At 39.8% G+C, this 20,756-nt stretch overlaps 2 protein-coding genes across 5 annotated transcripts in view; both read right to left on the bottom strand.

The window, feature by feature from the left end:
- Window positions 1-966: 966 nt before the first annotated feature.
- Window positions 967-1,821, bottom strand: LOC131688213 (uncharacterized). Its single transcript, XM_058972385.1, has one exon. The coding sequence runs from the start codon at window positions 1,819-1,821 to the stop codon at window positions 967-969; it is 855 nt and encodes a 284-aa protein (XP_058828368.1).
- A 903-nt stretch (window positions 1,822-2,724) lies between these two features.
- Window positions 2,725-20,756, bottom strand: part of LOC131692957 (unconventional myosin-Va) — an 82,697-nt gene continuing 64,665 nt past the window's right edge. For 3 of the 4 annotated variants that reach the window (XM_058980389.1, XM_058980388.1, XM_058980390.1), the window contains 6 exons: window positions 7,864-8,300; window positions 6,580-7,799; window positions 5,031-6,138; window positions 4,602-4,971; window positions 3,331-3,594; window positions 2,725-3,277 (listed from right to left, as the gene is read on the bottom strand). In XM_058980389.1, the coding sequence (XP_058836372.1) occupies window positions 3,044-3,277; window positions 3,331-3,594; window positions 4,602-4,971; window positions 5,031-6,138; window positions 6,580-7,799; window positions 7,864-8,300 (3,633 nt within the window). In that variant the 3' untranslated portion in view covers window positions 2,725-3,043. The remainder of the gene's footprint in view (window positions 3,278-3,330; window positions 3,595-4,601; window positions 4,972-5,030; window positions 6,139-6,579; window positions 7,800-7,863; window positions 8,301-20,756) is intronic. The other variant, XM_058980391.1, reaches the window with a different exon arrangement.

The raw sequence follows: 20,756 nt of genomic DNA, 5'->3' as shown, positions 1-20,756 counted from the left end.
TTTGTTTACCGAATAGCCCAGAAACTCGACGCTAGGCTCTGCAAATCGACTTTTTGCTACGCTGATGATGAGCCCATATGATTGCAGTCGTTCGAGAACGGCGCGAACGTGAACGTAATGCTCCTCTTAAGAGGTCGATGCGACACATATATCATCCACAAAGACAACTACGAAATCTAGGTCGGCGAACACTTTGTGCATGAACCGTTGGAAGGTCTGACTTGCATTGCACAGACCGAACTGCATACGAGTGAATTCGAAGAGACCGAAGGGCGTTATTACAGCGGTCTTGTGAATGTCAGCCGACTCGACCGGGATATGATGGTATGCTCTTTCCAAATCCATGGTTGTGAAGATCGTTTTGCCCTGAAATGCGTTCAGTAAGTCATGGATGTCTGGGACTGGGTATCGATCTGGTGCTGTCACCTGGTTCAAATACCACAAGTTCAGTCATCAGTTGGAACTCCCTCCTTGCTGCTTTCAGCTTGTCGGGTGGCATTCTACGACATTCAAAAGCCACCGGAGGGCCTTTTGTTTGGATGTGATGAGTGATATCGTGCTGTGCTTCTGTCGTAATTGTGGTTGGAATTGTAACGCTACGGAAATCAATAAAAAAATTGAAAAGGATGATCGGAAGCGACAACCGTGATGCTATGCACGGGAGTATCAATTAAATCACCTTTAAACAACAACTTATCATCCACTAACCTCCGGTGCTTAACGTCAACTAGAATACCGAACACTGCTAGAAAATCGCCACCTATTATGGCCGCACCAACATCTGCTACCAGAAAACACCAGTTGAATCTTCGTCGTAGTCCCAGATCAGTTGACAGATAACGTTTACGGTAAACTTTTACTTTAGTTCCGTTTGCAGCGTGGAGATCATATGAAGTAGCTCCTTTCGATCTATCATAATTTGTAGCCCGTACGATGGAAACGTCGGAACCGGTGTCAATCAGAAATTTAAAATTGTTCGTGCGGTTGTGAAGAAATATGCGGCGTCTCGTAAATGAATCGTTCACCCCCGTCGCTCCGGATGAACAATTGATGATAGTTTTTTGAGTGGTTATACTTGCAGGATTCTCGGCATTTTAGTGCGCGTCCGCCATACTTGCGATGATACCAACCAATTTCCTCTTCTCTTGACGATCTAGACGCCGAACGAGTGCGTTGTGAATCCCTCCGTGACGCTCGCATATGCCGTATCTCGGCCGTGAGAACCGCAATTTGGTTCCGCATATCGTTGTACTCGTTCACGTTGTTGACATCCGGATCACTTGACGTGGCCGCAGTATGACTGGTTGGGGAGTCTAACATTTTATACGCCATCTCCGCTAGTTTCCTGGTTGTACCGTCGCTGATAGAAAGGATTGCTTTAACGTTAGGTGGCATTCTTTGAAGAAAAAGCATCTTCAATAAGTCGTCTGTTACGTTTAATCCTGCGGCCAGCTCTTGCATCTTTGCGAGTAAGTGAGTCGGCCGCATATCACCTAAGTCACAGGAACATAGCAGCCGCTCGAGTCTGCCTTGCGCAGACACTTGAAATCTTGCAATCAGACGATTTTTTACTGCGTCGTATTTGTTCTCGTTTGGCGGATTGCTAACCAAATCGGTTACGTGACAGATTACCGAATGGTCGATCTTGGCGATGATGTGGTAAAACCTCGTGTGGTCGCGAACGACGTTGACAAGCGCGAACTGTGCTTCCGCCTGGGCGAAACACATCACCGGATCATTTTTCCAAAAATCCGGAAGCTTGACGGCGGCACTTGCCGATGCCGCCTGATTTGCGTTTTCTAATTCACTGGGGTTAGGCATTTTAACTTTTACACGTTCAATCGTGACTTTCGTCGGGGTCACCAATGTGGGATGTGTCGTGGTGAAATAAAACGACCGAACAGTACTCGAAGCGCGAAACGAATGGCGATTCATATTTTCTACGTGTCCTTACATGATTTACATTTGCTCATACCGAGGGGTGCGTGCAACTGTTTACAAGTAGCGCCACCACAAACCTTAAAGTCATTCGCCTCTGTTTTGGATTAGAAAAATCGCTTTTCGAAAAATCTCTAACTCTATGTACGGAGTTGGGAATGGAACCCAGGTGAGCTGCGTACAAGGCAATCGTCTACGATATGGCCGCCCATGAAACTATTTAGCTGAACAGGATGTGGGATTGCGCAAGATGCCTTCCGTCTCGCGAAATGGACTGTGATTTGCTTAGCAATACTCAGACCGCTAAGAAAATTAAAAGTATGTCAATATGGTCCAAAACAAATTTATTATATTTTGCTGCAAACTGCAGATTTTCTCTTTATTAGTCAGTATAACTGTAGGAATGTACTACTTATTTTATTGATCCACATTTTGTCTACTCGCAGCGTGTAAGTACTCTAACGTTGCTCTATCACGATAAATGCTTACATGTTGATAAATATTTGTTCTACGTGTACTTTCAGTTACGTTATGTAGTTTGGAGAGAATGTGTGTTTCGCTAAATGGATATTACTGTTAATACGTGTAACTTCAACTCTATAAAGTTAGATAAATACTATTCATTGAAGCACTTCGTTTCATCCTTTTTGTCATTTTCTCCTTCCGATAGGTTTTGAATTGATGAGTGGGAAATAAGCTATAATACATTATTGAGTGTGGTTCTGCAGGAGAAACCCTGTAACTTATAAATGCACTTGAAGTTTAACGATTTGAAGGCAGAAACTGTTGATTTTAAAAATCTGTATTGATTGTTTTCTTTTTAAATACTTATAAAGGCCAATTGCAGTTGTACAAAATCAGGTCTTCGACGATGCGGTCAGTGCATTTGTTAGACAAACGCTCCCAGGACTAAACGACGATAAATACTACTTTTTATCAATTGGTAACAAACGAAATATGTAAATATATCTCTGAAGTCTATTTTTGCATAATAATACCTTTAACAATAGACCAACAAGTAACAATACACTGTAGTTGTCTCACTCTAGTGCCATACTCACTTTTAAACAGGTTAGTAAAACATATTTTATTAACTACCCACATTTTAGATCCTGGTAACCAACCCGTCCAGGTTGAATTCTTCGGGTATTTCAATCTCTTCGAGATTGACCTCGCTGTACTTGTACACAACGACCAGGGGGCTGACAATTTCTTCGTCCATCATGTACGTGTCCGATTCATTTTGCATCGATCGTTCGTTGAGCTGTTTGGTCAGTTTTTCGATAAAGATCGGCTTGATCTCGTTTTCGCAATCGTCCGTGGTGTACGACTTGATGATCTGTAATAAAAGTCAAATTTTATAAAATATATGCTAGGTACTATTTAACGAACCTTTAGAATTTGCGCCGTCGTCAAGCACGTGCTAAGTTCCAACAGAGTTTGGACATCCTCTTCGGTTTTGCGCGCTTGCAGGATGCGGGAAATTTGTATCAATGGTTCCAACGGTTTCACCACGTCCGGATCCATGGCCATTGTGCGAATCCAACCCTCTAGGCAGCTCACGTTGTAGCGGATTTTCATGCCGGTTTTCCACATGCAAAGGTCACCCCGCAGCATCAGATTGTTGACGGCAACGGCGCAGATGTAGTACATTAGCTGCGAGGGTGTAGTGAAAAACAATTAGTGAGCAAAAACAAAACTTTGAAACGGAAGCTAATGTTCCAAGTAAATTTTTAAAATCAGATCCAACAGCGTCGTCTTATTTCGACTATGTTTAGTCACATTTTCTTTTTTACATTTTAACGACATTCAATTGGCTAGAGATTACTGGGTAGATAAAGTTATGAAAATTAGAGCCATAGTACTCAAGTGCGAGCAAGGATGTGAAGTAAACAAATCGGAAAACTAGAAGTGGCAGGGTCATTAGAACAGGCTTAATTTCTTACGGGCTTAACTTTTGTCTTCTGTTAACGAGGGTCGAGCTTAGGCAGCATAACTACGAATCACTCGAGTTCACCAGCATGTCCCGTGGCATAGATAGACTTGTCCATCTTTACCGTGGGAACCGACAAAAGAAAAGCCACGCAAGATCACCACTGAAAACCTGTAGACGATTAGCATCAATCAATGATGATTGCTTTTCTGTGGTGATCTTGCGTGGCTTTTCTTTTGTCGGTTCCCACGGTAAAGATGGACAAGTCTATCTATGCCATGGGACATGCTGGTGAACTCGAGTGATTCGTAGTTATGCTGCCTAAGCTCGACCCTCATCAGCAGAAAACAAAAATAAAGCCCGTAAGTAGAGATGCACCGAATAGTACTATTCGGCCTTTAGCCGAATACCAAATATTTAATGTTTAATTATTCGGCGTACCGTATATTCGGCTTAAATCAAAATTGACTGGTATTCGGCCCGAATATTCGGTCGACCGAATATTCGGTGCATCTCCACCCGTAAGAAATTAAACCTGTTCTAATGACCCTGCGACTTCTAGTTTCCCGATCTGTATACTTCATACCCTTGTTCTCACTTGAGTACTATGGCTCTAATTTTCATAACATTCCCTACCCAGTAATCTCTAGCTAATTAAATGAAGTTAAAATGTAAAAAATAAATAAATTAGAACGTTCGGTGATACTAATGCCAAAACGAAAACATTTACCTGCTTGAAGATCTGCTCTATGTAGTAGTTCTCCATTCCAAAGCTGGACAAATGTTTGTAGAAGGTTTCCAGCTGTTGCACTAACGTCTTCGGCTCCCGGTTCTCTTCCGGGGACATATCAAGTGACATGGTCCGCCGGCTCTTACCGCGTGCCGTTTCGTCGTGATCCAGAATAGCGGGCACAATTAGCTGCTTGAGCGATTCCTGTACCTGCCGAAGTAAAACACCGTGCATTATGATGATCGTCTCGTGGATCACCTGTCGGTACTCGGACAGGTCAAAGTTTTTCAACTGTTGCTGATTCTGCACGTCACTGTTATACTGCATATATTCTGGATAGCCGCCGAATTGTTTTAACAAATTGTGTAATCTGTAAACAATGCCATTATTATTAACGTTACTCCCTGTATAGTTATCGAATATACTTACGTTAGAGTATTGACTAGCCACATCACACGCACTTCGGCAGTGTTTGGTAATTTGTACAACTTTTTAATCATTTGTACGAATCGGGTCAGTAACGATCGCACGTGTTGATCCGTATTTACCAAATCTGTATATCTTATACACATGAATACCACATACGCGGGTAAACTCGGTATCAAAGTGACTGCTACCCGGGGTTTCAGATCTGACACCAACCTTTGCACGATCTTATTCTCATCCTCATGCCGGTACTTCAAAATTCCCTGATAGAATTGGGCTTTTTTCTTCACCATCACCATGTTTTGGAATTCATCGTTCATCAAAATCGAATCATTCAGCCCGTGATCCCGTAGCCGATTCGACAAAATATTGTTTTTTTTGGTCAATTCATTAATCTTAGCAAGCAGCTCATTCACTTGTTCCTGCAGCTCTACATAAGCCGCCGTCGATTTTTTCAATTCGTGTCTCAAATACTGCTCGCTCTGTTTCAGCGCATTTATATTTGCCTCACTAGGATCCTCCACTCTACTTTGCAGAACTCTCTGCAGATCTTGAACTTCTTTCCTTAATCCATCAACGACCTTATTGGTTTCCACCAGTGTCTCGTTGTGAGCTTCCATCATTGCACTCAGCTCTGCCTCAAGCTGCCGGTTGACCAGCTTGGTCGCCTGGTACACCTCTAACAGTTCGCCTTCGTCGTGTATCTTCAAACTGGTATCACCATTCGGATTAATATGCGACTGGCCCAGCGTTCGTAACGATTGACTTTGCTGAGCCAGAACGGCCTTCAACGATATACATTCGTCCCGCCTGCGCTTCAACTCCTCCTGCAGTGCATTGTATTGTGCCTCCATTTCTCGATCTTCAACACCCCGTTTGATGCTGTTTCGCAGCAGGTTATAATCCTGCCGCAGCTTCTCGAACTCTACCTCCAGCTCGGATGCTCGGATGGATTCCTCCGTGCTGAGGGAAGAACTCTTGCGGAAACGGGCCACTTCCTTGCGCAGCTGATCGCTCTTGGATTTCTCCTCTTCGAACAACTGGCGCATCTTTAGGATGATGGTGGTCTGGTCCTTCTCAGGAGATTCGTGCGTGTTGGGAGTGGAGTGATCTGCAGATAAAAGTTCAATGAATGAATGGTTCGAAATTCACTCGCAATAAAACGAATGACCGTCCCAGTATTAGTGGGATTTTGGGACGGTGTCTAGCAAAAAGTAAAGTATTAGATACACAAATAGTAGATATATGAGAGTTCACCATTATCTCGAAACAGCTCGCATCAGTGTTGTGGTTAGGAATTCACTGGGATCACGTTTCGCTTACTGAATCATATATCATGAAAAATGGTTTGAATATACTTCGGAAACACATCACATAGTATTAATCACAACAAAAAATCAAACCTGTCGTTAGAAAGGGACACAAGAAAACTTGAAACCATATGTTAGTGATTTGTATGGTTTTCGCCTGAATCGAATCAAACCATACTTCAACGAAACACAGTTAGTCCTGATTAGTCACGCAGAAAAGGCGAACAATAGCATGGTCCTACCTTTCAGCATACTAAACGACTGCGGTGGAGTCTTGTAGATGCGATCGTAGTCGATCGTAGCAACTTTTCCTCTCGACAGTGTATCGAGCGTATTTTGACTAGAAGAATTACCTACTGCAGAACTACTGCTACTGCTATTACCACGAACTGTGGCAGCAGCATTACTGGTCGATGTGGAGCTATTTAACGGGACATGGGGGATACTAGCACCAATTAGCGAACCGCTAACTAGTTTATGATTGTTATTAACTTCACCTTCGTGCGACTGCGGAGACCGCCGAATTTCCAGCGTATTTTTGCCAGAGTTGTACCCGAAGTCTTCCTCGTTGGTGCTAGAAGCATTGCTAACTGAGCGGGAGTGTGATTTAAGCTCATGTGAATTGCTTATGATATGCTGCAAACGACGTAGCTCGTGCCTCAGTGCGTGATTTTCATTTTCTAGTAGTTCCTTGTCTTTGACCATCCGCTGGTAGGCAGCATGAATTTCGTTGGAATCGGCCTGCGAGAGGAGACGATCCCGTTCCAATTTGCTCACGTCACTGATCTCGTTAACTTGCATGCGCATCTTAGCTAGATCTTGCTCCATCAAAGCGCGCTCCTTCGCTCGCTCCTCCTCCTCTTTTTGTTTTTCTTCCAATAAAATCATCTTTTCGTCTCGTTCATTCTCCAGCTGTTTGATAACAATCAATAACTTTTCATCCTTTTGTTCTAGCTGCACTTTCAAAGCCTTCAGCTCGTTTTCCTGCCGCTTCATAGCATCCAACTTCTGACGCATCGTGGGGATCTCAACGTTTTGCTTTTTCAGTGCATTATTCTCCTTCGAAATCTGATCGTAACGCTGCTGCAGTTCGATGATCTTGTTTTCCAAACCTTTGTACATTTTCTGAATGTGAGAGATGGTTCGAGCCTCTGCCTTCATTCGTTTGTACAGCCGACGAGCTAGGAAACGACGAATTGTAGCTTGACACTTGATAATATCAGCCAGCCGTTTTCTTGTACGCTGCCGGGCCAAATAACCCCGACAGTATCGTTGGATCTGCGTAGCTTTGTAGTTATCCAGCACTTGCTTGAACTTTCTCCGTGCCAGCAAACCTCGAGCATAGGTTTGTATGCCGGAAATTGTTTTTCGGATTCGCTGATATTTGATTCTTTTGAGCCAACCTCGCACGTAACGCTGAATTTTGATCGCAGCCCGATTTTTTCGAAGATTATCAGCTCGCCTGCGGAAAGGAAAATGTGATCAGTATCCAAAACATAATTTTGCAGCTTAAATTAAATACTTACTTTCTGGCCAGCATCCCTCTAGCGTGACGCTGCAGCCCGAGAGCAGTTCTCTTCAATCTCGAAAATTTATGTCGACAGATAAACCGTCTTATCAGTGACTGAACCAGAACAATGTGTTTCTTACGCACGTCGCTTCTGACCTGCTCGAGATAGGCAACCTGGCCGGCACGAAAGAATATCTGTGTTTTTCCCAAACGATACTTGTCCGTATCGGTTAACCAGTTGCGTACGATGTTAGAACAAGTGGCCTTCTCATTCCAATCGATAATTTGAACGCGCTTACACAACAGACGATACCGGTCGTAGAAGCTCTCGTACGTCCAGCGGGACGGGAACCCTGCTGCTGAAATGCGGACAGTTTCCAGCACTCCACAGGCTCGCAACTGCTGGACAATTTTCGGCGCTTCCCATTTGAAGGCAGCTTTGTCTTCGTTAGGCTGTTTGAAGAAAATAGAAAGAGAATGTGTTGGGTGGATTGTACAATTTATGTTGCATTTAGTTGTAAGAAGTCTAATCGTCAAATGGACAAATGTTGCAGTAGTCGTTTACTTAAGTGAAATGTGAATTTTTAGCAGGCTGCTTAAGTGATCTCGGTCCGTCCCACAAGACACGATTTGCAAAATCGGACGAGGTGGTTACCCGAGCAAAGTCAAACATAAAAATTACAGCAAATAGACAACATATTTTGATATCAGACATCAAATTGAAATCTTATTTTGATATCGGTTTAAACTTTTTCAGATATGACGTCATTTTTATCTCATTTTGATGTGCTTACATGCTTTGCGTTTTTTAGTAAAAAATGTTTGTTTCTTTTACTTTGGCAAACATCAAATTGATTACTTAATTTGTTATCAATGAAATATTTCAACATCTCAATGAGTTTTCAATTTGCTTTTACTGATAGCATAAATAGTTTTCTGTTTGATTTCATAGGACAATTTTTCTGCTTTCGATTTTGATCTTTTAACCGTTAAAATGACCAAAATGATAACAACTTGTGCAGTCATTAAATACTACATCACAATATCAAGTTTAGTTCTCAAAGCAGAATGTATCATGCTTCTAACAGCACGTGCTAAGTCGTCAGTGATGCAATTAAAACTTCGCATTGATTCCGCTTCTGTTTTCTTCCTGATCTCCTCTTGGATCCCCACGGCCGGCGGATGTCGTGGGTAGTACGGGTAATGGGTTCTATCACATTCACCCGCATGTCATTCACCCGAAAGTCATTTAGGAAGAATTTCGCGCCAACTCGAACAAATGTTGACAGAACCCTCTCAAATTTTAATGAAACTTTCTGTACATGAAGACTTTTTTTACCATTACCGTCGAAAATTCATGTTGGGCACTTTTGAGGAAAAAGAGTTATTTGAAAAACACTTTTCCTTGTCAAAACTGAATTTTTTTCTTCAGTGTATTTTTATCGAAAACTTCGGGACTGATGAAAGTCATAATCATCTCAGAATCCATATTCCCAGCTGCTAGTTGCCTGATACATGCAAAAAGACTGGAAGACTTGAAGACTGCAGTTCATTTATTCCTCTCAAAACTGATAAATTTTATGAAACAATCGACAAACTTTTCTAAAATTTATTTTATGTCTGATGGAGCAGCAGCACAATACAAAAATAAGAAAAACTTTGCAAACTTGTGTAGATTCCAGTCAAAATATGAGTTAAGGTTGGAGAGAGAATGGGCCAAAATCGAAAACGAAAAAAGCAGTTTTTTTTCCACAGTTCTAGTTCCAGTGTTAGATCTTTATAAAAATCAATCAGCTTATGTAAAATGTTGTTACAGTACTGCTGATTGATTTTTATGAAGATCTAACACTCGGTGTGGAAAAAACTACTTTTTTCGTTTTCGATTTTTTCCGATTCTCTCTCCAACCTTATGCGCAGAATGGCATTTTGTTGCAGCATCCCATGGAAAAGGACCCTGTGATGCTATTGGTGGCACTCTCAAGCGAATGGCAAAAAAAGCTAGTCTTGCTCGCGACTTTGGAAACACCATAAAAAGTCGTCAAGAGTTATATAACTGGACAGAACAAACTGATAAAAATAATAAAAAAAATAATTTTCTGCCACATATTCACTGAACAGCACAACAAAATGTCAGAAGAACTCTAAGAGCTGTATAATAACGCCAAAACAATAGCTGGAACTTAAAAGTTCCACAGTTTTGTGCCTATTCCTGGGGACAAAGTAGAGACGAAAAGGTATTCTAACTCAGAAAATGAACCAAAAATATTTTCCTTGTATAGAAATAATACAAAGTAGCATGCATGAAGATAGTTTTAAGACAAATGTAATATATAAAAATAAATAAATAATTATGTAAAATTCAATACATAATGTTGTGGTGGTTATTTCTTTCTCTAATTCTTTCTCAGCACTAAACAAGAAAATAAAAAAGTAATAATGGAATATTTGTTTAACGACATAAACTCTTTTAAATGGGATTCTTGATTAAGGGATTGGGTGTACCCCATTAGACATAAATACGTTAGGCATACGTACGTTAGGCATAATGGACGTTAGGCATAACGACGTTTGGCATAATGGACGTTAGGTATAATATACGTTAGGCATAAATTATCATATTGAAGTATCCTTTAAGGAAATAACTTTTTGGTGATGACAGCCTCGGGTGGTAAGAGCGCAAATGTTTAAAAAAATTTGAATTACTTTGGAAGCTGACAAAACTAGATCAACATTTCATTTTATTCTATTGCATATACCTCAAGAAATCTTCACTCAAATAAAAGATGTAGAACGAATGAACATCGATTGAACGAATAAACAAATTGCACATCTCTAAAATAGGCTAAATACTCTTGTTTAAAATCAGTCTATTTTGTATGAATGAAACACATAAACCCCCCATGTTGTTTGTAAACAAAAACGTTTTTAAGCTTCTAAAACTTTTGATTTAGGCCGAATTTACTCACAAAAATAAGGAAGATCAGTAACTGGGACTATTAGAACTTAGAACTGAAGTTATTGCTATTAGTCTGATATAACTCTGCTGGAGCAGTACCACCAGAGATATTGACAGCGTTGATAAATGAAATTTTGATATATCTTCATTATTTTCCATTATTATTGAAAACTGCTAAAGCGTATCTTTGACGATTTTTTCCTAGCATATAGAATATTGAAAATTTTCTAGGAGAATTGTGCTTAGCACCGGAAGGTAAATATTGAGCACTTCCAGCACTGCGAAAGAAGCATCTTTCAAAGCGACTTTTTCTTGTTTCTTGAACCCTGTGAACGCTAGAAAAAAGTTGTGCATGTAAGGATTAACTTAGATTAGTTGTTCATGCATGCATGGTGTAATTGTCCAAGAAGAACATATATAACCTAGAAGAACAGCTCATGAAAGAAAGAATGATGCAGTTTACTAATTCATTCAACGAATATACGAATATTGCTGGTTCTATATTGATTAGATCCCATATTCTTAAGCTCAGTGGCTGTATTCTTGAGGGCATCACAAATAGAACTACGGAAACTCTTTGATGTGAGAGAGTTTATTCCTGTACTGTGATGAGTTACCGAAACGAAAAAGGTATCGTCACAAACGTAGAATCCGTAGCCTAATGTGGATCCTGTACATAACATTCCCATTGGATCCAAAATTAATGTCTATTCATTATTTTTTCCCATTTTTTGTTAACAACTTATTGAGTACTATGTTGTGTTTCGGCTTCGCCTCATCAGAAACCGACACTAACACATTGTCGGAATAGATTAGCGCCGGCTTGACGCAAATCCCTTAAAACTAAAACACACTATGTGTTTCAATCAAACGACTATAGCATAGTGCTTTCGCATAGGCCTGCTAAGCCAAGACAAGTTTCGGCTTCACTTGTGTCTCATCGGCATAAACAGAACTTCTGCTCGAACGGGACATCACGTTTGATCAGTCGTTTGATTGAAACACATAGTGTGTTTTAGTTTTAAGGGATTTGCGTCAAGCCGGCGCTAATCTATTCCGACAATGTGTTAGTGTCGGTTTCTGATGAGGCGAAGCCGAAACGCAACATAGTATGAAATAAGGATTGGTGCCCTCCTGTACAAAGACTGGTTTTTACCAACAAATTTTCACCCTAGTGAGAAATTTTGGTTTTTACCAAATTTTCCTCCTTAGGGTGAAATATAGCATAGTGCTTTCGCATAGGCCTGCTAAGCCAAGACAAGTTTCGGCTTCACTTGTGTCTCATCGGCATAAACAGAACTTCTGCTCGAACGGGACATCACGTTTGATCAGTCGTTTGATTGAAACACATAGTGTGTTTTAGTTTTAAGGGATTTGCGTCAAGCCGGCGCTAATCTATTCCGACAATGTGTTAGTGTCGGTTTCTGATGAGGCGAAGCCGAAACGCAACATAGTATGAAATAAGGATTGGTGCCCTCCTGTACAAAGACTGGTTTTTACCAACAAATTTTCACCCTAGTGAGAAATTTTGGTTTTTACCAAATTTTCCTCCTTAGGGTGAAATATAGCATAGAACTTATTGAGTCAATTTGTTGAATGTTGTAACGGCATTTAATTAGCAAGGGACTGGAAGGTGAAGTATATTTTTTCAATATTAAGAGCCTTAGTACTAAAGATAGAGCAAAGAGTTGAAGGAAGAAAGTTTAAAAAAGCGTGGAAATGGTCATATGAGCAAGCTTAGAGTTTCCCGGTAACTTAACCCTTTGTCTGCTACCGCAGGAGTCAGGATCTTTTGGCATTAGAAATGTAAATCACATGAGCTTGCGGTATGCCCGGACGAGCGTAAAGTAACTTTGTATTTCATGCTGTCGAAACCGATCTTCAATTCCTTGCTCTCCCTTGAGTACTATGGCTCTTAATATTGAAAAATATACTTCACCTTCCAGTCCCTTGCCAAATGCCGTTATAGTAGTCTGTTCATTATTTTGCTTTTTTTAAATATTTTGATGCAGCTATATTGGTAATACATCTATAAGGCTAAGAATTTGCTTGTATCAAAACTGAAGGGATGTTTTCTTCATATCGTCTCCAGAAAAATAGAAAAAAAGCTTTACACTTGTAAGGGTTAAATATCTCGCATGGTATTTTTCATCTTGGAGTCTCTCGCTAGAGTTATGCGAAGGTATGGTATAGCAATGCGTCATTTTTTCCTAACCTAAAAAAACAAACGAAATCTCTAACGAAAACCTTGCAATTATTTTTATATTTTTGTGAATTATGCCTATCGTCCATTATGCCTAACGTACATTATGCCAATTGTCCATTATGCCTAACGTCCATCATGCCTAACGTACTTATGCCTAATGTATGTATGCCTAAACGTATTTATGCCAAACGTCGTGCACCCTAAGGGATTACATAGCTTTTAGTAATAAAAATGTCAAGAAAGTTTGAATTTACGTAAAGGAATAAAGGAATGATTTCATTACATCAAACTTATAATATTTTGGTAGTACATTATTCAGTAAAATAAACAAGCATAAGTTTATAAAAATAAATTGATAATTGGCGGAGTTATGGCTTTTTCCCCGAAACCTTTTTTTTTTATTTAAGAGGTTTGCGGTGATCACGATTGGAGACCAATAGATCATCTAAAATCCCAAAACTCAAAAAATTCCATTAGTATATGAGCATTCCTTTACCTTAACGATTAGTTGAATAAATAATAATTTTTTCCTGCGTTCGAGAACATTTTTAGTAAAAAATCGCTGTTTTAAGCTCTAAAAATTGTATTAAAAATTCTTTGCCATGAACCAAAATTTATAAATAAAAAAGGAATTAATTACGATCAATTGAAAAAAATTAAGAAAATTGATTGAGTAGTTTTTCTGCAATCGTGATCACGGAAAAAATCATTTTTAGTAAAACGACATTTCGAGATAAACGAGCTTAAAATTTCAAATTGCCACTGCTCTTGGTAGACGAAGCGCGCTTGGAAGCGCTGTAACTTTCGATCTATTACTTGGATCTTCATAAAAATTTGGGAAAACATTCGCAAGGAGTTGTAGTTTCAGATAAAGTAATAAAAAAAATCGAATTCGTGAAAAATGAAAAAATAGTTAACCCTTCATAAAAATATGCTTAGTTGCTCAATAAGACAATATCTTCTCAACAAACTGAGTTTTATTGGATTCTGAGATGATTATGACTCATTGGTTTAGTTTTCGATAAAAATACACTGCAGAAGAAAAGTTTTTTTCAAATAACTTTTTTTCCTCAAAAGTGCCCAACTTGAATTTTTGACGGTAGGTAGGGAACATAATTATCTATTTTGGAACAAAATTTCATCCAAATCAAAAATGGGTTTTTTTGCAAATCGACTTTAAATTTTTAAAATCGATTTTTTTTTTCAGTGTAGGAGTCAATGAAGAATTTTTTCAATATTTTTATTCGAAAATTTGATAAATTTTGTGAAAACCACTCCTACAACATTTTTTGTAGGATTTGTCATTTTTAGACTACAGCCATTTGAAAAAAATTGGTAAAAAAGTTTGGCCCTTTGCAAAAGACAGTCTAGATCATTTTTTGAAAAACAAAATATGCAAAGTAGCTTTTTGTGATAAATTTTTTATGTACAGAAAGTTTCATTAGAATCTGAGAGGGGAGTGGGTGTAGCGTAGTTGGTAAATCGATTGCCTTGTACGCAGCGCACCTGGGTTGGAGTCCCGATCCCGCACATAGGGTTAGAAATTTTTCATAAGAGATTTTTCTAACCCGAAGAGGCGAATGACCTTAAGGTTAAAACCTCTATAATCGAAATAAAAAAAAATCTGAGAGGGTCTGCCAACTTTGAATACGATTTGGAGTGAAATTCATCTTACACGAATGACGTTCGCCTGAAAGCTATTTACCCGAACGAACCATTTACCCGAATATAATTAACCAGAATGGATCATTTATCCGAATGCCATAAACCCGCATAGACCACTTGCTCGAATGCCATAACATAACCCCAAATACCGCATTCACTTAAACATAATATAAAATCCAATCGACGTTGCTTATAAGATCATTTACTATTGTTTCAATTCGAACAAAAGGAAAAGAATACTACACAATAATAGTGTCCAACAAGCAAGCAGGCTTCTACAACCATTCTCTCAGCTTTCGTTGCTTTGGTTATTTCATAAAGTGTCGGACAGTGAATCGATTTTTGGGGGTCTCACAAACGAAGAATTGCATAACGCACCGTGTTGCTCATATTAGTGCCATTGAAAATCAAACATCACCGTGCGCCCATCTTCATCGTATTCTATATCAACACTGCCACTGCGAGTTCGGAAACCACGTGGATCAGAAAACTATTGCCGACATCATCATCTCCATCGTTTAAACCACCGCCAACCAAATCTCAAAAGTAATTTGTTGCCAAGAAAACAGCTTTGAGCATACCTTCGTTATAATCATTTATGCATTCCACATCATTCCCGTCACTGACTCTTGATTGGGATGGCTCTGATTTTTCGGTTGCTGTCATCTGCGAGCAAAAGTCCACCTGCTCCGTCTTTGGAACAATATTCGTTCGCAACATTAACATCAATAGCCGCTTGCCAGAAACATAAGAGTTGATTCCTTCTTTCAAATATGAGCAGTCTTTTGGATCTGTATACCAACTAGCTCTCTCAAGAAAACTGGTAATCCACTCAATAGCCCGGTTTACAAAAAAATAAGGGTTGATTCTTTTTTGAAATAAGAGCAGTTATTAAAAACTATATACCAAATAGCTCTCGCAAGTAAACAAGTGATCCACTTGTTTTCCCGGTTTACTCAAAATTAGCGGTCGATTCCTTCTTTCAAACATGAGCAGCTTTTTGAATCAGTGTGCCAAATAAGTTCACAAGCAAACTGTAGATCCTGACAAGTTTCCCCAGTTTACTCACATTTAGGGGTTGACTGCTTCTTCTAAACATGAACAGTTTTTTGGATCTGCATGCCAAATAAGTTTGCAAGGAAACTATTGATCTACTCGTTCACCCGGTTTACTTAAACATAAGGGTTGATTCTTCTTTCAAACATGAGCAGTTCTTTGAATGGGTATACCAAATAGCAAACTGTTGATCCACTTGTTCGTCCGGCTTACTCTGACTTGGAGGTTGTTTCCTTCTTTCAAACATTTCTATAACCTGCAATAAATGGAACGGTTTGTTAAACCGTGGAAATCCTACATTCTATGGCGGGTTGAAGAAGTTTTAAAAATCCAAAAATTCAAAATTTAAAGATTCAAAAATTTTACAATTTAAAAGCAGCTCGAAGAGTAAAACGCTAGTATGGACGTTTTACGTCACTGCAAGCGGAACCAACAGCTAAAAGATCTAAAAAAATCACGAAAGGACCTTAAACTGAAAACACTAGTTATATCATACAAACCAGGTGATTGGATTAACTGTTTGACTGATATAACTTTAGTGTTAATTTCTTTTTAGTGCTAAATGCAATAAAAATTGTATTTCATCTTAGAAAATTCAATTTTCTCAATTTACATTTCGATGTTTTTCCGGTATATGGAATTTAGGCGAATGTCATTCGGGTGTACGTGGCATTCGGGCAAATGTGATTGAATCGGATAATACTGCCCACTCGAAATTTTGAGAAAACTTATAAATTGAAAATTATCACGGATGTATCTCAAACATATAAAGGTTGTACGAAATCAAATTGTATCACTTTTGCTATAACTGTATGTTCTGTTTTTCTGCTGTTTTCTTAGTCGCTATCGGAGAAGATTCCTCCATCAAAGGAAATACCGTCTTTACGAATGGACACACTGCGCAAGGGCCAGAGGCATTGGGGTTTAGCGGGCAGCACGCGCAGGATAGGCAAAAAGTCAATCAAAATGGATTACTTCGCAAGGGTCCAACACAATATCACTTGTTTTCAAGTGATGATAAATTTGGCCTTCTGTCAGCGAAGTGAAATGTTTACACCCAGATTTTTTTCGCGGGGGATACGTAGCGCGTAAAAAACCTAGTAAAAACGCGTTAATTGGAAAATCTGCGGAAAAAAATCGCGTTAATTCGAAATTCCGCGTAAAACAACCCTCAGCAAAAGACTTAGAATATCTTCGAAAGTTTTCTTTTTGCACGGATTTCGCTAAAATATTTTGAATACAAAAGACTTAAGACTTTTTGCAGAAAAAATTCTCCTTTTAAAGGCAAGGAACTTAGAAGAATTTTGGCAGTTTTTTGCGCAGATTTCGCAATTAATATAGTTTTTGGAAAAACTTTTCGAAGTCCTTTTGAATGCAAAAGATTTTTGAAACGATGGAAGAGACGGGTCTGGAAGACTCCTTGTGGCCCGCACCTCAACAATAATGAGTATTTTCGGAATGGACTTGACGAGTAGGAGCCAAAAATTTATGTTCGACGCCATTTTGAAATCCAAGATGGCGACTTTCGGTTTAGCGAAATTCACTATAACCCGCGCGATATTATTATTTTCGGAATGGCCTTGACGGGTAGGTGCCACAAATTTGTGACTGACGCCATTTTGAAATCCAAGATTAAAAGAGGTTTTATTTCTTAATTGATAAATTATCTCGAAAACTCAACGTAGGGATTAGATATTTTTACATAGAATGTGTATGCCAAGTTTGAAATTAATCGGTTAAGTAGTTTTTGAATGACAGTTAACACCTCAAATCGTGTTTTTTCCATCGTTCTGCAAAACCTTTCGGCACCGAGCCGTTTGTCGATATTTTTGCATAGACAAATTACAGATGTTATTGAAATGATACAATATAATGTACAAAAGTTTCGATCAATGCGCTTCACCCAAATTTAACAAAAAAACGCGAAAAGTTTTTTTACTCCGAAAACCTGATACCCCCCCCCCCCCCTCTTAATCCAGTTAGGACCCGCGGCACAAAACGGCGCACTGATAAGTGCACCTTGTCAACGAGGAGATAGGTAAAGCAGACTCTGGGAAGGTCACCCGATGTGAGGTTGAGCTGACATAGGTCTTTATTCCATTAGCTGTGACTGATGTTGAATACAATCGTTTACAGTTTTAAAACAGCCTACCCCATGTATCAGCAGATTCGCGCAAACCCAACTCGTTTCTGTGACCACGCCGTCGATCTCAACTTCTAGTGTAGGTACTTACACGCGGTATGTCTTTGAAAAAGGGTTGTCACCAGTAATGCCAATTGTTTGTTTTAGACTGGTTACCAAGAAGGGCTTAGTACGGCGAATCTTCGATATTTCGGTCACAGTCGAATATCGTTGTTAGCGCTTTGTTTTTCTCTTTTTTTCTTTGACGCGGAAGAAAAGGCCCGAATTAAGACCATCAATATAATTTGATCTCAACATCCGTTTGAGCTAGAGGAAAATCTTAGCTGCGGAAAGTCATTTTTGAACGTGTCTAGAGAACAGAAACATAAATGAATGAATCGGAAATAGGAATGAAATAGGACGGGGTTAAAAGCGAGTGAGCTGGATTGGATAAAAAACCGACTAGACCTTCTACTGTTGCATGTGGCTTCAGAATAATATTGAGTTTTAGTATGGAGTTGCTTTTATGACGATAACCGATCTACCTCACTTAACAGCTTTGCGACAATATGACCATTTTGAACACGGGTGAAATGACACGGTTAGATTGCGTGTGGAAGGTAATCCCCGATCTCCACGGCAGCGATAATCTGTCAATCGTAATTACTATTGCTAACGGTTCAGGGCCACAGAATACAATCAATGTTTCGTATGACCTTACACGAAATATTGATTGGAAGAGCTACGCATTCACGATATCCGGCAAAATCGAGTCCACACAAGAGCTTCCTCCGGAGGAAGAGTACGGGTTCCTGGCTGGCTTGATTTTCGACACCGCGTTTCAAGCTCAGACCAAACGCGTACCAGACGCGAATTCTCGCGAACGGTCTCCCAACCCATGGTGGAAAAAGTAGTACTCAGACGTATACGTGGAGAATGTCGCCGCATACAAGACCTTCCGGGACGACGGGTTACCCGATTGCTATCGACAGTACGCGACGTTAGAAACGCGAATGAAGAGCTTGATGAAAGCCAAGAAACGTAGTTATTAGCGCCGACTGGTTGACGGATTACCGAGCGAAAATAGTTGCCGGAGAAACCGAAATAGTTATAACGAGTGCGAGGAATATTTAAACCGTTGGATATCCGATTTCGTTAAGAAGATTTGTCCGGATTCCCCCCCGACACATAAACGAAATAAACGGACATAAACGAAACACCTTCTTTGGTGGTGGAGATCTCCCATGCTCTGTTATCATGTAACAATAGTGCTCCAGGGCCAGACAGAATCAAATTCGACATGTTGAAGAATCTGCCAGACTCTGCCAAGAGACACTTGAAATTATTTAGTAAGTTTCTTGAGGGTAAAACATTGTCACACACGATCGAAGACAAATGAGTATCATCGCCATTCAAAAACCAGGAAAACCAGCCTCTGACCACAACTCGTATCGAGCGATTGCAATGCTGTCCTGTATCCGAAAGTTGTTCGAGAAAATGATCCTGTTTCGCCTGGACAATTGGGTTGAAGCAAATGGCTTACTTTCGGATACAAAATTTTGGATTCCGCAAAGGCCTATGCTAACTAAGAGCCAATGGCATCAGTTTTCTTAGATATTAGGATGGCTTTCAATTCAGTTTCTATCAACATCCGTTCCGTGCAGGTGCACCAACATGGCCTTTCACTGATAACTTTTTGCTGAACTTGTCGGAAAAACACATGCATTTTTCGCATGGTATCAATATTATCACGATTTGGCTACGTGGGTCTTCTCTAGGACTTCTCTACAATTTTTGTGTGAATGACATTGACGATTATCTTACCAATTCATGCACGCTAAGGCAACTTGCAAACGACGGGGTGGACACAGGACCCAAAGCTGCCGATTTGTAAGGACCATTGCAAGACACTTTGGACAATTTGTCTGCGTGGGCTCTCCAGCTGTAGGTATATCGGGTTCTCCACGGAGAAAACTGAGCTGGTTTTCTTTTCTAGGAAGCATCAGCTGGGGCAACTTTAGGTTTCATTACTGGGCGTAACGATCAAACAGCTCTTCACATTTAAATATCTTGGGGTCTGGTTCGACTCTAAAGGTACCTGGGGATGTCACATTAGGTAACTGAAACAGAAATGCCAACAAAGGATCAACAAAGGATCAAAGGATGCTGCGAAATGAACTTCATCAAACTGGTGCGAATCCAGTATCGTTGTTTGCATATTGCTTTTGGTTGCATGCACTCGACCCATACAATGAGCCTCGGAATGCTGGTGAGAGTTCTCTCTTTTGAAAAATCGATTTTGGGTACTCTCATGAAGATTACTTATCCGGTGCGATATCTTGAACCCATTGATCATAGAAAACGTCGAGAGGCTGAATTCTTAAACCTGATTTCCTTGTACTTCGACTACATGGCACAGATTATCAATCCTTCTGCGTTTAATACCGACCGTGTCCGTTGCTTAGATCCGTCTGGTTCAACTGTATTCTGCGATACATCCACGAAGGAAGAGATTCGTGGAACTCCGGATCCTATACGCCACTAAGTGATTCCTAATATATTTTATATTAAATCCGAGAAGACAACTGTTGCAAAATGTTTTACTGACTGCCGGATCAAATCTCGACAGATTCACTTGCTTCGGTATTTTCAATGATAATGTCACCGTTTCATTTAAGCTCAATGATCCTGCTTCAGTTTACGTTGCAAAATTAGCTACTATTCAGTATGCCCTTGTGATCATCGACAATTTGCCCACAGATCACTCCTTCATCATTTCGGACAGCCTCAGCTCTATCGAGGCTCTTCTTGCGATGAAGCCCAATTCCCGTACTTTCTGGGGAAGATAAAGGAGTCTTTGTATGCGTTATCTGGAAAATCTTACTAGATTACTTTCGTTTGGGT

Source organism: Topomyia yanbarensis, chromosome 3 (assembly GCF_030247195.1).
Source record: "Topomyia yanbarensis strain Yona2022 chromosome 3, ASM3024719v1, whole genome shotgun sequence".
Taxonomy (NCBI): Eukaryota; Metazoa; Arthropoda; class Insecta; order Diptera; family Culicidae; genus Topomyia; species Topomyia yanbarensis.
Note: the sequence above shows the minus strand (reverse complement) of the source record. Positions and strands in the feature narration are given on the sequence as shown.

Bases quoted from the DNA above. Each gene is read 5' to 3' on its own strand.
- LOC131688213 (XM_058972385.1), bottom strand. From the start codon at position 1,821: ATGCCTAACCCCAGTGAATTAGAAAACGCAAATCAGGCGGCATCGGCA.